The 15,882-nt window shown below is 47.6% G+C and overlaps 2 protein-coding genes across 2 annotated transcripts in view; one reads left to right on the top strand and one right to left on the bottom strand.

Annotated features, from left to right (window-relative positions):
- LOC120932819 (NADH-cytochrome b5 reductase 3) overlaps positions 1-12,800 on the bottom strand; it is a 35,010-nt gene extending 22,210 nt beyond the window's left edge. The window contains exons 1-2 of the mRNA XM_040345559.1: positions 12,673-12,800; positions 306-437 (exon numbers count right to left, since the gene is read on the bottom strand). Coding sequence (XP_040201493.1) covers positions 306-437; positions 12,673-12,693 — 153 coding nt within the window. The 5' untranslated portion in view covers positions 12,694-12,800. The remainder of the gene's footprint in view (positions 1-305; positions 438-12,672) is intronic.
- Positions 12,801-12,949: 149 nt separating this feature from the next.
- Positions 12,950-15,882, top strand: part of LOC120932821 (poly(U)-specific endoribonuclease-B-like) — a 30,077-nt gene continuing 27,144 nt past the window's right edge. The window contains exon 1 of the mRNA XM_040345560.1: positions 12,950-13,067. Within this exon, the coding sequence (XP_040201494.1) occupies positions 13,048-13,067 (20 nt within the window). The 5' untranslated portion in view covers positions 12,950-13,047. The remainder of the gene's footprint in view (positions 13,068-15,882) is intronic.

The raw sequence follows: 15,882 nt of genomic DNA, 5'->3' as shown, positions 1-15,882 counted from the left end.
ATCCATGTGTGAGGGGTGCAAATTACTTGTCTTGCCCTGGGTGCTGACAACCCAAGCTACAAAAATAATTTTACTGTTAGGGGTCCCCACAACTTGGGAAATTTTATCAAGGGGTCACGGCACTAGATGGTTGAGAACCACTGCTGTAGTGTAGAGGATGCTGAAAGCACATCTCCACCCATAATGCACTGTTTTATTGAATATAAAAGGCTGTGAATAAAAACGATCAGCACTACATAGAAAAAAAATAAAAATAAAAAACAGTCAACTATACAAAGTAAATCATTCGGTGGTTGGGGACTTACATCTTTGAAGACAAGTCTCAGCGGATATTTGATATCGGGACTTTCCAAGGTGATGGCAGGAGCAGACTTTCCAAAAAGCCTCTTGAATATGGCAAAGACCAGGTAGAAGGGATACCACACAACCGTCCCCAACTGCAACAAAACACAAACAGGATCACAGGGTTTACACTCCATCATTCACAGACAGATCGCTGCTTACATTACCTTATGATGGGAAGTGACACTTTTCTTAACTTCCCCCTGTGCTTGTGACACAGCATTGTGCTAAAAATGTGATAACAGCGATCATGCGACTGAACTGACAAACCATGACCAGCAACCCAAATCTATTACAGATTCGGGTCTGTGGCCAAATGCAAAAGGGTGTTTAACCCTTTCACTGGCAGAATTTTATGTACACATTAAAATTCATTTTAGACACATTACCTGAAACCCCCCCTCCCCCAAAATATATATATTTTCTGAAAGCAGCGGCCCTGTTAAAATGCTGAATTTAATGCGGATCCCCGCCCCAAAAAAAAGTTAAAAGGCAGCAGCTACAAATACTGCAGCTGCTGACTTTTAATATTAGGACACTTGCCTGTCCTGGAGTCCAGCACCGTTGGCAGCTGAGGACGAGCGACCGCACAGGTTGACATCCTGCCTGCAGTCTATCCGCAGAATGTGATTGTTGCAATATTTTGTCACTGTATTTGCGCAGTGGTCTTTCAGTCGCATTTTTTTGGAAAAAAACAACACTTTAATGACCATTTAAAAAAAAAAAAGCAAGCTAAAGTTAGCCCGATTTTTTTGTTTAATGTGAAAGATGTTAGGCCTTGAGAATTGTGATCCATCTTCTAAGCAAAAAAAAAAAAAATCGTGATTCTCATTTTAGCCAGAATCATGCAGCTCTAGAAGGATGCTGAGCGTGAAACCCTCTTCTCGCTGACATATGCTCCGCTCTTTAGGACACTTTAAAGACGAGAGCTCCCGTGCCAGATTTTCAAGTCTGCACAACTGCTGTGCCCATTATGAGGGGCTCCACCAACCCTACGCAGACTTACTAGGTCTATACACTTGTGCCTGCCAGGAGGGGCACCCATCATCCTTGTGCAAAGTTCCCTTGTCTTTACACCTGCCGTGCCTATTATGAGGGGTCCCACCATCCCTGTACAACGTTTCTGGCTCTGCACACCTGCTGTGCCCAATATGAATGGTTCCACTATCCCTGTGCCAACTTTCTAGGTCTGCACATCTGCCATGTCTGTTATGAGGGTCACCTATAATGCTTGTGCCAAAGCCTCCTGGTCTGCACACTTGCTGTGCCCATTACGAGGGGCTCCCAGCATCCATATGCTACATTTCTGGGTTTAAACACCTGCTGTACCAACCATGGGGGGGGGGGGGTTTCATCCTCTCTGCACTGAGTTCCCTCATCTCCACACCTGCTGTGCCTATTATGAGGGGATCCCATCACCCCTACACAAAGTCCCTGGCATTGCATAACTGCTGTGCCCATTATGGAGGGGTTCAAAAGATCCCTTCACCGTGTTTGCACACCTGCTGTGTTCATTATGAGGGGTTCCCACCATTCCTCCCCGCTGGGGTTGTATTTTAGGACTATAAAGAACATAACAGGAGCTGAAAAACACAAAGGTGGTTGGGAACAACCCAAAACCAAGCAGGGAAATCTCATAACGTTGCATCAACCAATCACATTCCACATTTTGCTCAGAAGCTAGATCTTACAGGCTGCTTTGGGTTAAAGCTCCAGTTTTGCCCTGTCATGCTCTCAGAAAGGTGTCCCCAAAGCAGGCCAATGCTGGCAAATATTCAGGGGTGACATCAGCGGGATTTGTGCATTTGTCACACAACAGAAAGATAAAGAGTTGCATCTGTTAAACAGCACAAGTGTTGGGATTAATATAACCCTCTTACCCAGAAACAGTCGCACCCATCCAGATTTAGATGGGACTTTCCACCTACACACAATGGGTATATTTAGCCACTGTACATGGCATACACAATATATTGGAGACAGGCCAGGCTCGGTCAATTAAAGTGAAACTGTCTATGCTCAAATGCATGTACCAACTAGTGCCAAGTATCCTCTATGTACCCAGAAACCGCCCAAACTTTGGGCATCCTCTGACTTGGTATCCAAAGCCGTACCATCCCCCTCCAAGTTTTGAGTGGGCAAGAATAGAGTCCATGTCAGGTTTCTACTGCTGCACGTGTTCCTCTTGGGGAGATTCACCTTCCTGTTTTCCTCTAGTAACTTGTCACCGCTACAGAAGTTTATGGAAAAATCTAAAATTTTACGGTTTTCACCAGAACAAGAAGGGAGGAGACACTTTCCACTGCCAATTACTTTAGCAAAAATTAAGCCTCCTGATATTTCACAATGCAACAGTTCATCGGTATTGTCCAAGTGACTGAAAAAGTGTTTACTCCTCTAGTGGCCAATCTACATATCTCCATTTAATAAAAAATGAAGGAAAGGCAAAAAAAACACCTCCATAAAGCACCGCAGCTCTGACACATATGCTTGCAGTGCACCACAATGGACAGGATTGCGTTGGTACAATGCGCCAGAAAAAAAGCTCAATGCCTGTTTTTTAGCACCCTTTCCCTGTGTTGGCTGTCCATTTAAAATTAATAGTCTGCTTTAACAAATGCGCATTTTAACAAGCATGCTTTTTTAAAAGTCAGTCTGCGCTTTTCAAAAAGTAAATACAGCAACACTGATCGATGTGCATTTAGTACTTTTTTGCATTGAAGCCTGTAGAACATTGCACCCGTGATCAGCGGATTGTGAGTGCAATACACAGGCTCGTGCAGCGTTTACCATCCGCCACTGATGGATCCCGGGGGAAAACTTCTCAAACAGCAACTCGCAGTTGGCATCTCACACCTGCAGAAGTCTATAAATATATAGAAGCCAAAACATTCATAACCGCCAGTCTGCCCTAAATGCATGTCAGTCAACAGGGTCAATATACATGGCTAAAAATTGAAATTCACCAATGAGCTTACAATAAATTGCTATTTACAGCCTTATAAAAGTTTATTTTTATGGAGAACAGTGGAAGGGGTCATTGCTGGGTAGAGCTGCAGTTCAAAACCCAAAAAGTAGGATGTTGTGGCATTTATTGTCTCAATAAGGGTTACTCAGGAAAAGAGGGTTAGAGGAAGGAGAGCAGAGTCAAGCCTGGTAAAAGCGGGTCAAATATCGGCCAGTTCAACACAAACCAGCCGACATCAGTCCATGTGTACATCAGCCTGGCCAGCTTCTGTCTAACAGGCATGCTGGAAAACCAGCATCTGATCGGTGCTGGCAGCCAATGTCCGGTGTGTTCTGGTGGGGGGCGCCCCCTGTCAGAACACAATAGATCAGCAGGGAGATTAATGTACCAACATCACATTGTTAGTACAGCAAGCTCCTCCACAGTGCAGTGTATTTCAGGAGGAGTGTAAGGCCCTCCATACACACTTAGATTTTCTGCAGATTTACTAAAGCCATATAATTTTAGGTCAAACCTATGAATCAAAAGTCAGAGAAAACTGAGCAAATAGAAGTCTTCAGAAGGTCAGTAATGGCCCCTTCATTCTCCCCTCAGTAAATATTTCCTTTAAGACAGAGGACCGGCCTGGAAATAAATTCCTGGCTGTAATTCCAGCTCCATGACTCATCGCTCGGCTCCCACTCTGCATCTTTCCGATGTTTCGTGCTCCGGCAATGCCAATGTGGAGGCGATTAATGGCGCCTCCCGGAAAGTGGCTTTCACATGCAACTGTCTACAGAACAGAAAAGCTGCAAACCAATCAGCTTTTGCCGAGACTCAATACAGAGCTTTAATAGGCAGCGTGACTTCTTCCAACCGACGTAACCGAAGCCTCAAAACATGTTCTGCGTAGTTAAAGAAAACCTGTCATAAGGGAAATGTGAGGGTTATAAGTTTTTAGCATCCTTTTTGTTGATTTTTTATGCATTGATGCACATAAGGGATTATTGGTGACCATTGCAGAGCATCATCACTAACAATGTCCATTTTTTATACTAAAAAGCTACAAAGTTACAAGTGTGCATAATGCGTACATAGAAGCGTATAAAGTCCAGCTTTGGCGGCCCATACAGGATACAAATATCGTACGAAAACTGCCGTCCGAGGAAGAATCGTACCATAATCCGATTAGTACAGAGCTTTCGAGAGCCGATCACGACAATTCACTCCGATAGTATTCGTTCGGACAAGCACGAAAATTCCTCGTACGATACCAGATCGTACGCTTTTCGTTTAGTCAGTATAGTGGTCGTCCGAAAACACATGACCACTTACGATTTATTTTTTCTGTCGTACGAGAATTTGTAACTTTAGTAGCCTCATCAATTTCTACTTGCGACTATTAACTACTTACAGACCGCCCACCGTCGTTATAAGTCCTCACTTTAGAGATGAATATCTCGGTAACGGCAGCAGCTGCTGCCACAATCGAGATATTCATCTCTTCTGTGGGCGGCCGTGTTAACGATAATGGCGGTCTCCACGGCGGATTCGCCGCGAGATCGCCGTTATCGGTGGCGGGAGAGGGCACCCCCTACCGCCGCTCTCCCGCGCCCTCTGCCGCTTACCGTAGCGGCGAAGGGGATCGTGACCATCCGGCAGCTGAGCGGGGACGAGACTGAAGGAAAAAATCTCCTTCGCCCGTCCCCATAGCTCTGCTGGGCGGAAGTGACGTCAAAACGTCAGTCCCGCCCAGCGTCTTAAAGAAACATTTTTTCTTTTTTGTCATTTGAAAAAATTACATTTCCAAATTTTTTTTTTTTTTGCATTTAAGCCTAAATATGAGATCTGAGGTCTTTTTGACCCCAGATCTCATATTTAAGAGGACCTGTCATGCTTTTTTCTATTACAAGGGATGTTTACATTCCTTGTAATAGGAATAAAAGTGATCATTTTTTTTTATTTCAGTGTTAAAAATTCTAAAATAAAAATAAATGCGAAAAGCAAAAAAATTTTTTTTTTAAAGCTCCCCGTCCCGACGAGCTCGCGCGTAGAAGCGAACGTATACGCGAGTAGCGCCGACATATGAAAACGGTATTCAAACCACACAAGTGAGGTATCGCCGCGATCGTTAAGAGCGAGAGCAATAATTTTAGCCTTAGGCCTACTCTGTAACTCAAAAAATGCAACCTGTAGAATTTTTTAAACGTCGCCTATCAAGATTTTTAAGGGTAAAAGTTTGACACCATGCCACGAGCGGGCGCAATTTTTAAGCGTGACATGTTGGGTATCATTTTACTCGGCGTAACATTATCTTTCACAATATATAAAAAAATTGGGCCAAATTTATTGTTGTCTTATTTTTTTATTTAAAAAAGCACTTTTTTTGGAAAAAATTCACGCTTGTAAGACCGCTGCGCAAATACGGTGTGACAAAAAGTATTGCAATGACTGCCATTTTATTCTCTAGGGTGTTAGAAAAAAATATATATAATGTTTGGGGGTTTTAAGTAGTTTTCTAGCAAAAAAATGGTTTTGTCTCGTAAACACCGAATCTGAAAAACAGGCCCGGGGCTAAAGTGGTTAAAGCGAAAAAAAAAACAAAAAACGAATGAACAAACGATCTGTCGTACGATTTTCGGATCCTGTGTACAGCTTTGGATGCCAAACCACCCTACAAGCAATAAAAGCTCATGCACATTCATTGATGCATTCCATTTTTGAGCTGTAGTGTGCATGAAGCCTTATGCTCTGTACACACGATCGGAATTTCCGTTGTGATAAACTGACGGATTTTTCCGACGGAATTCCGTTCAAGCTGTCTTGCATACACAGTGTCGCACCAAATTTCGACCATCAAGAACGCGGTGACGTAAAACACGATGACGAGCCAAGAAAAATTAAGTTCAATGCTTCCGAGCATGCGTCGACTTGATTCTGAGCATGCGTGTTTTTTTCTCCGTCAGACGAACAGAATTTCCAGCAGATGGTAAATGCTGCAAAAACGAACATGTTCTCTTTCCAAGTCTGTCGGAATTTCCGAAGGAAAAACTCAGATGGGGCAGTCACACGGTCGGAATATCCGATGAAAAAAGGCAACGGAATTTTTTAATTGGAAATTCCGATCGCGTGTACGCGGCATCAGGGCCTACTCATACTTGCCGTTTTTTAGTAGATGCGTCCCCCCCCCCCCCCCCCAATTGAAATCTATACAGTGCATCAAAAAACACGCCCTTTGCACTTGTTTTTGAAAGGAGCTTTGCTCTGCACATACAACATGACTCCTTGATACTTTTCCTATTAAACCCCATAATGAAGAAGGGCTGATGGACCACACAACAAAGAGTAAGCCTAATCAGATCAAAACCAGGATCTGAAATATAACATTTTAGGGAAATTTGGAAAATTTCCAGTCATGCAGACTGTTCATTGTACTGTCATTGGGAGTTCATCTTTGTGTCTATAGCTGCAAGCCTAGGCAAATGATCGGTAGGATCTCTGGTTATGAAGTAAACAAGCTTTTTAGAATGATGGAAAAGAATAAAAGCCCATGCAACTTGCTAAATTTGCACACTCCAGTAAGCAAAGTCCATCTGTAATAATAATGGTGAAATCTTGCAGTGGGTCAAGAGTCCTCTACAGACAGGGAAGGAAAGTAAACCATTGAGCTTACAATGATAAACTATTCTGAGTGCAGGAAGAGGCTCAGAGACACCCAAAAAGGGGGCAGCAGGTTCATATTCTCCAACAACGATTGACCAATTATGAAATGTCACCGATCTAAGGAGACACTCATATAATTTATTGCTGTGCGCATCACTACAGGGTAGGTTTACCCTCTAGACCTGATCAGGACAGAAAGTGATGGGAAACCCAATACCTTACGGTTCTCAACAGTACATCTTTTAATAGGGACACCTGTTCTGGTGACAAATGTCTAACAGGGATTTCCTTTCATTTCCTGTTGTGTCTCCAGGACAGGAAGTGAAACTGCCCTAAAAAAGGCATAAGTGGCCAACAAACCCCAACAGACAGGACCAGGCCATTTCATAGGCAGGTGAGGTGGACGCCTTGGGCGCTACTGTATGCAGTGTGGTGGGGGACACACAACATTGTAACAGACCCCTGCCATCACCAAGTCTGTAGGTGCAGAAACATACAACAACTGACCACACTTAAAGTGGTTTTAAAGCTTACTCATGATACAATCCCTTAATCAGGAAATGTAAGCCTATCATGACTTTTTCTATAAATATTCCTTTATGGCTTTCTTCCGAGTATCAATAGGGGTCACATGGCGGTAGCTTCTACATTGATGCACGGACCTGCTGGTGGATGCGTCTAGTGCCTGGGGCATTACGTCATGACAGGAAGCAACGTCGCTGCCAAGCTTTTGCATTTCCATTAGCAATGGAACGCCATGTGTCGCGGCGGTACAATGTCACTTCCCCCTATTCTTAGCCTAGTGCAGCGGCAGGAGGAACATGGCCTTGTTTTGACTACAGAAGATACAGGTGCACTGTACTCTTGCATACAATGGCACTAGAGGTAAACTGACCACACCAACATGGACCAGCAGCCATGCTAGCATGGTCAGTTTACTCTCAGGAGGAGGGGCACAGGCAGGATCAACCAGGTAAAACAGAATCGGCAGCCAGGAAAATGTAATTGTGACAGGACAAATGTCATGTAAACAAATTCAATTTATTTTTTTGATTTACAAACACAAAGGTTTGCAAAGAGCAGCTGCACTCCATCTGTAAAGACCTGGAATCTGTTCAGTTGTCATTTGCTCCTTCTGCTTTGTGATGACAGCTGGCTGGATTTAAGCTGCAGCAGCACTGTACCTGCTGTATACCGATAGTGGCGGTGCTGGTAAGCAGTCATTGCTCTCCCAAATCCCCCCCTCCCCCATTTTTCTTGGCCACTGTACAGCCGCTGCGAAGGTGGAGGAGACTAACAAGTGAGACAACACTTCCCGCCTCTTACCACAGAGAGGTCAAGGTTTAGCTGTTGGCAGAGAGGGTAATAAGGAAATTGTCTTCAGATAAATGCCCTGAGGTAGTGGTCTGGCACTATGGCCTACAACCTGGGAGCACTGGAGTGTACACTGTGGATGCCATCCCATTCGCCCCCCACCTTTGGTTGCTAGGATGCTGGCACAGCAACCAATGCCATGGCAAAGCCACTAGCAACCAAGGACACTGGTACACACAGCAGCATTGGTTACCAAGATGCAGACTAATGGGCCATACAGCAATATTGGTTGCCATGGTTCAGGTGGCCTCCTGCATCATAACAACTAGTGTCACTGTGCAGTCCTGCCACCAGCATCCTAGCAACCAACTCTAATGCTGCACAGAATGATATTACTGAGCTTCAGTGAGGATGAAGCGTCTGGTATAGACAATCTGGCTGTCACCTCACTATACCTCATTGGTGGCATGCTTCTGGTACAAGTTTGGTCTCTACTGACATTTGCTTCTGGCTTTGTCAGTACAGTATTGAATTTGCCTACATGGATACATTTTTCAGGCGTGCAATTTATTGCCAAGATATATATTTTTTTTGTTTATTTGCACTTGTGATTATTCACGTTGACCAAGCGGGAAAAAGTAAACACCACAAGGTAGTGTGTATTGTTGACTTGTGTCAGACAAAGCAAATTGGTTAAATGGGGAGTCAAGACTTTGGCATCCTCACCTATAGAGGACCATGTTTCTGTATGGGTGATACAGGCTCCAACCGTGACTTACCGTATCCAAAAGAAAAAAAAAACTCCAGACTCTGGAAACGGTGTACATTTCACCACAAGGTCTTGAGGGAAATAGGTGTGAGTGGAATGCTATGCAACACACATACCTGCACCTTACATTATTATTACAAACTTGAAAACACTCACAGCCCACATAATACAGGAAGTGTCATCACAGGTTAGACAAGCTTTCCTCAGTCCCCTATGTTGTATGATGACCCTTTATTATTATATACACTGAGCACAGGAGTCTGGCCTGCTTGTGTGTGACCATGACTGAACAAGGTCAGAGATAAGGACACATCTGAATTTCTTTCCTGCAACCACTCCATTCCCCCAAGTCATTGTATTTTCCCATGGGGGTCACATCAAAGGGCAGAAGCTCAAAAATTCCCCTTAATGGTGAGGCTCCGCTTTAAAGTAAAGAAATACATTTTTAACCACTTGCTTACTTGGGCACTCTAACCCCCTTCCTGCTCAGGCCAATTAGAAGGCACTTTCACTCTTTAAGTAACAATTCCGCAGTACCCATATGAAATTTGTATAATTTTTTCAACAGAAATAGGGCTTTTTGGTGGCATTTGATGAAAAAAAAAAAAAAGGGAGGTTCATAGTTTATTAAAATTTGCAAACAGGTGATTTTTCTCCATCATTGATGGGCACTGATAAGGCGGCACTGCTTAGCAGCAGTGGGTGTCTGTGCGGGACCGATGTCCCTCTGACAGAGCAGATTACCATCTTCTTTCTCCTCACACCAGCATAAGGAAGGGGAAATAAATAAAATAAACCCACGCGATTACAGGCTTCTGTTTACATCACGTGATCAGCTGTCATTGGCTGATCGCTGCTGAGGGGCTGGGAGCAGCCCCTCACTCCGGTCAGCCAAGTCTCGCAGATCATAGCGCGCTCCAAAGGGGACGCACAGGTTCTGGAGGATGTACACTGTAGCCGTCTTTCGGATATAGTGCAAAGAGCTTAAAAGGCATAGTTTACCTTTACAAAAAAAATGTAAAATTTCCTATGCAGGTAAGGGTTGTCTGTAGAGAGAAACAACCTTTGCAGCTTTGGCCAAGAACGCACTTGCTATAGGTGTAAGCCATCCAAGTACTGAAAAACTCCCAGAGAACGCATTATCCCATCCTGCCTTGGTGCCAAGACGCACCCAGTTGTTACTGTTCAGGTCACAGATGCTCTAGCACCTTATTAGAAGTAAAATCTTCAAATAACTTTGATTTAGATCTTGGAGTGCAAGCCCTTGAGACCTTAATGTGCTACTTCTTAAGCCACCCCTTTGTTGCCTTGGCCATGTCTTTTGGGTCATTGTCATGCCCATCCACAACCCATTTTCAATGCCCTGGCTGAGGGAAGAAGGTTCTTACCCCAAGATTTGACGGTACATGGCCCTGTCCATCGTCCCTTTGATGCGATGAAGTTGTCATGTCCCCTTAGTAGAAAAAAACGCCCCCAAAAGCATAATTATTTCCCCCTATAAGGCTGCATGACCCCTGACCCTGTCTAGACAGTGCCGACTGGCCCTGTGCTGATCACATGCACTCTCCCAAGAAAAAAAACTAGCAACACACAAAACTGAGCATGTGCAGAGTACCCCCAAGGCTCTGTTCTATAAGGAGATAGGTTGGGGACAGAAGGGGAGGATCAGAGGAGACAGGATCAAACGGCCTTTTTACACAATGCAGAGGATTAACCCCTTGCACAGTGAGTATAACAAGCATGCTTCACTGCACAGATTTTACTGTTGTGGGTTTGGTTCACACCAGTGCGGAAACTACTTATGCGCGATTCCAAAGTTGCAGAACAGTGCAATTTGGAGCAGCGATTTCAGTGCAGCTTGCTACTTCATTTAACAGGTCATTGCATGTCGCAAAGAAATTGCATCTGAACAATTAAACGGTAATGTGCAGGGCCAGGGTGGAAACTGACAAAAAGGTCCCCTTTGCAAAAAGCTGTCCCAATCTACATCTCAAAGACAATCCCTCTGATATTTATGTCATAGCAACTGACAAGATGTGTCCCACAATCCATCCATCCCACACAGATGATCCCAATGTTCATTTTACCACCATAATACACCGTGCTGTCAGAGAGCTTGGGGTCCATTGCAGTCACATGTTCTGCCATGACTTGTGTGACCAGCAAGCTGCTGCAAATCCTCTGACAATGCAGATCAGTCCATCATCATCGGAGAGGGGCAAGTAATGAACTAGGATAGCTGCTGCAGAACATCCTACCAACCAGACCTGTCAATCGTCTGATGGGGTGGCAGGTGTATACAGTAATAATGGGGGGTATAAAGCAATGAATGGGAGGGGATGATATGACACTGGCGGGGGGAGATATGCCAGGGGTGGCACTTTGGGGGGGGCGACGCTACTGGTGGCGTTGGGGAGGGGCGGAGCAAGGGGAGACGGCACCGTGGGGGGGGGGGGGGGAGACGGTGGCATTGGGGAGGGGCACCAGTGGCATTGGGGAGGGGCGCGGGGCGACGGTGGCATTGGGGGGGGGGCAAGGGGAGACGGCGACAGCGGCATTGGGGAGGGGCAAGGCGAGACGGCGGCATTGGGGAGGGGCAAGGCGAGACGGCGGCATTGGGGAGGGGCAAGGCGAGACGGCACTGTTGGGGGGGGAGCAAGGGGAGACGGCACCGTTGGGGGGGGGGGGGGGGAGCAAGGGGAGACGGCACCGTTGGGGGGGGGGGGGGGGAGCAAGGGGAGACGGCACCGGTGGCATTGGGGAGGGGCAAGGGGAGACGGCACCGGTGGTGGGGGGGGAGCAAGGGGAGACGGCACCAGTGGTGGGGGGGGGGAGCAAGGGGAGACGGCACCGGTGGTGGGGGGGGGGGGCAAGGGGAGACGGCACCGGTGGTTGGGGGGGGGAGCAAGGGGAGACGGCACCGGTGGCATTGGGGAGGGGCAAGGGGAGACGGCACCGGTGGCATTGGGGAGGGGCAAGGGGAGACGGCACCGGTGGCATTGGGGAGGGGCAAGGGGAGACGGCACCGGTGGCATTGGGGAGGGGCAAGGGGAGACGGCACCGTTGGGGGGGGGGGAGCAAGGGGAGGGGCAAGGGGAGACGGCACTGGTGAGGGGCAAGGGGAGACGGCACCGGTGGCATTGGTGAGGGGCAAGGGGAGACGGCACCGGTGGCATTGGTGAGGGGAAGAGGAGGAGAGGGTTGGCCAGCGATGGGGCACACACACACACACGACACCGATGGGGCAACTGCAGGAATGGAATGTTGGTCAGGCCCAGGAGATGGGAGAAGCTGGTATAGATGACGTGTGGAAGGTCACATGACTCTGGGGATACAGTAATGAGGGGGGGTCCTCCCAGCACTCAGCTGTATGGGGAGGGTGTGAAGGGCACGCCTGCTGCAGAAGCTCTTGGAGGTGTGAGCGAGGCTCATCTAGCAATGTCTCGGTGTATAGGGGAGATGGGGGTTGGTTGGGGGGCAGACTTGGGCAAAGGGTGAATTCTGTCCGGGAAAGTTCTCTGGAGTTCCTGACAGGCGTCACGCCCATCCCAGGCCCGGCGGTTGGGGAACCACCATGCTGTGTCACCCACCGTCCCCAAACACCTCCCCCTGTCCCCCAGCGATACCCCTAACTTACCGTACTAACGTGTGCCCCCATGTTGTCAGTGACAGCAGCTCCCCGTCTCCCTTCACTTAAAAAAAAGATGTAAGCTGCAAACGTTCTACGACACGCGCACTCGCGAAATATGTCAGTCTGTCACGCCCACCCTGTGTCTATTCTTCAACGCAACACCAATCAAATTACGGGGGCGTGCACGTCAACCTTGGACCACCCCCCTTTTACAGGGTGGGGTTGGACCAGCACAGTGATTCGCTGGACTGGCTGTCTATCATGGCCTCTCCCGGTTTCTGGGCGGCTCCAGGATGCGAGCTGTAATTGGCTGGATGAGTTGGCATCGTACTCGAGTGTTTGGCAGCTGTGTGATTATTCCGGTGCGATCAGCGGAGCAGAATGGCCACAGGTGCAGCCAGGTGAGTGCCCGGGGTGCTCTGCCCAATGCCCATCACTGCAATTAATGATATGTCTGATCTGGTGACAGTCTATCCTGTCCACACATCATACAATCTGCCAACTGTGTAGTGCAAGGGCTTTTTTTAAAATGTTTTATTTTTTTCAAATATATTTATATATGTATGTATATATATATATATATATATATGTATAATTTTAGTGGCCTTTGCGCATGTGTAAATAGTACATACACGGGTGTGCTGCATTGTGCTCTTGGGATCCAAGCCCTGCTGTACAAGCGTCTGCATACAGACGGCAAAACGTTGTCAGCCAATAAATAACAAACTACCTGTTTTTTCAGCTCTTTAGCGCCGCCCTTTGGGCAACTTCTGCTAATGTTGTGCTGTGGTTAGCATTGCTTCTGAGCATGCGTGTTTGTACTTTGGATTTTTTTTCCCGACAGACTTCTGTACACACGATTGGATAATCCACCGTCACACATTTGTTGGCGGAAAATTTTAAAGCATGCTATAAAACGTTTGTTGGCGGAAAATCAAAACTTTCAGGTCGCAATAGTGGAAAAACTTAGGCTTAGGCTCCATTCACACCTATGCGCTTTGCTTTTAAATGTTTCTGCAGTGCTTTTTGATTTTTTTTTTTTTGAACAAAAAAAAAAGCACAGTTTCGCTTTAAAAAAAAATTCCCTGACCCTTTCCAAAAAAAAATGCATTGATGTGAATGTGTTCCATAGGAACCAGTGTTCAAAAGAATGTCCTGCGTTTCTGCAAAAAGCATGAAAAAAACACATTGGTGTGGATGGAGCCGAAGATGTACCCACACTATGTAACAGGAGGTCACATGGCCCCTGTATGTGGAAGTGCCGGATATTTCCCAGAGTTCTGGCAGAGGAAAAGAAAATGCCAACTTTATCTTAGCAGCAGGGCTGGTGCAAGGATTTTTGACACCCTAGGCCAGGGGTCTCCAAACTTTCTAAACAAAGGGCCGGGTTACTGTCCTCCAGACTCTAAGGGGGCCGGACTGTGGCCATCAGGAGTACAAAATCCCCCATCACTGGGAGGAATTCTGCCCCATCACTGGGAGGAATCCTGCCCCATCATTGGTGTCATTGGGAAGAATTCTGCCCCATCATTGGGAGGAATTCTGCCCCATCATTGGTGTCATTGGGAGGAATTCTGCCCCGTCACTGGGAGGAATTCTGCCCCGTCACTGGGAGGGATTCTGCCCCGTCACTGGGAGGAATTCTGCCCCGTCACTGGGAGGAATTCTGCCCCGTCACTAGGAGGAATTCTGCCCCGTCACTGGGAGGACTTCTGCCCCGTCACTGGGAGGACTTCTGCCCCGTCACTGGGAGGACTTCTGCCCCGTCACTGGGAGGAATTCTGCCCCGTCATTGGAAGGAATTCTGCCCCATCATTGGGAGGAATTCTGCCCCATCATTGGTGTCATTGGGAGGAATTCTGCCCCATCACTGGGAGGAATTCTGCCCCGTCACTGGGAGGAATTCTGCCCCGTCACTGGGAGGAATTCTGCCCCGTCACTGGGAGGACTTCTGCCCAGTCACTGGGAGGACTTCAGCCCCGTCACTGGGAGGACTTCAGCCCCGTCACTGGGAGGAATTCTGCCCCGTCATTGGGAGGAATTGTGCCCCATCATTGGAAGGAATTTTGCCCCATCATTGGTGTCATTGGGAGGAATTCTGCCCCGTCACTGGGAGGAATTCTGCCCCGTCACTGGGAGGAATTCTGCCCCTTCACTGGGAGGAATTCTGCCCCGTCATTGGGAGGAATTCTGCCCCGTCATTGGGAGGAATTCTGCCCCGTCATTGGGAGGAATTCTGCCCCGTCATTGGGAGGAATTCTGCCCCGTCATTGGGAGGAATTCTGCCCCGTCATTGGGAGGAATTCTGCCCCGTCATTGGGAGGAATTCTGCCCCGTCATTGGGAGGAATTCTGCCCCGTCATCGGGAGGAATTCTGCCCCGTCATCGGGAGGAATTCTGCCCCGTCATCGGGAGGAATTCTGCCCGGTCATCGGGAGGAATTCTGCCCCGTCATCGGGAGGAATTCTGCCCCGTCATCGGGAGGAATTCTGCCCCGTCATCGGGAGGAATTCTGCCCCGTCATCGGGAGGAATTCTGCCCCGTCATTGGGAGGAATTCTGCCCCGTCATCGGGAGGAATTCTGCCCCGTCATCGGGAGGAATTCTGCCCCGTCATCGGGAGGAATTCTGCCCCTTCATCGGGAGGAATTATGCCCCGTCATTGGGAGGAATTCTGCCCCTTCATTGAAGTCATTGGGAGGAATTCTGCCCCATCATTGGTGTCATTAGGAAGAATTCTGCCCCATCACTGGGAGGAATTCTGCCCCGTCGCTGGGAGGAATTCTGCCCCTTCATTGAAGTCCTTGGGAGGAATTCTGCCCTTCATTGGTGCCAATGAATAAAAAAGGGCCAGATAAAATCAAGCAAAGGCCGCAGTTTGGAGACCACTGCCCTAGGCAAAACCTAATTTTGCCGCACCCCATTGGCTCCACCCCTGACCCCACCTCCTTTTCCCTGCCCATGTATGCCCCACCTTTTTAATGAAGCGCTCATTAAATGCAGCCTCACCAGCGCCCATCAAATGCAGCCTCACCAGCGCCCATCGAATGCAGCCTCACCAGCGCCCATCGAATGCAGCCTCACCAGCGCCCATCGAATGCAGCCTCACCAGCACCCATCAAATGCAGCCTCACCAGCGCCCATCAACTGCAACCTCACCAGCGCCCATCAATGAATGTTTGCTTGCTTCCATTGATTCGGGAGTTGGGACACAGAC

The sequence above is a fragment of the Rana temporaria genome, chromosome 3 (genome assembly GCF_905171775.1).
Source record: "Rana temporaria chromosome 3, aRanTem1.1, whole genome shotgun sequence".
Taxonomy (NCBI): Eukaryota; Metazoa; Chordata; class Amphibia; order Anura; family Ranidae; genus Rana; species Rana temporaria.
The sequence above is the reverse complement of the archived record's forward strand: the minus strand, read 5'-3'. Positions and strand labels throughout refer to the sequence as shown.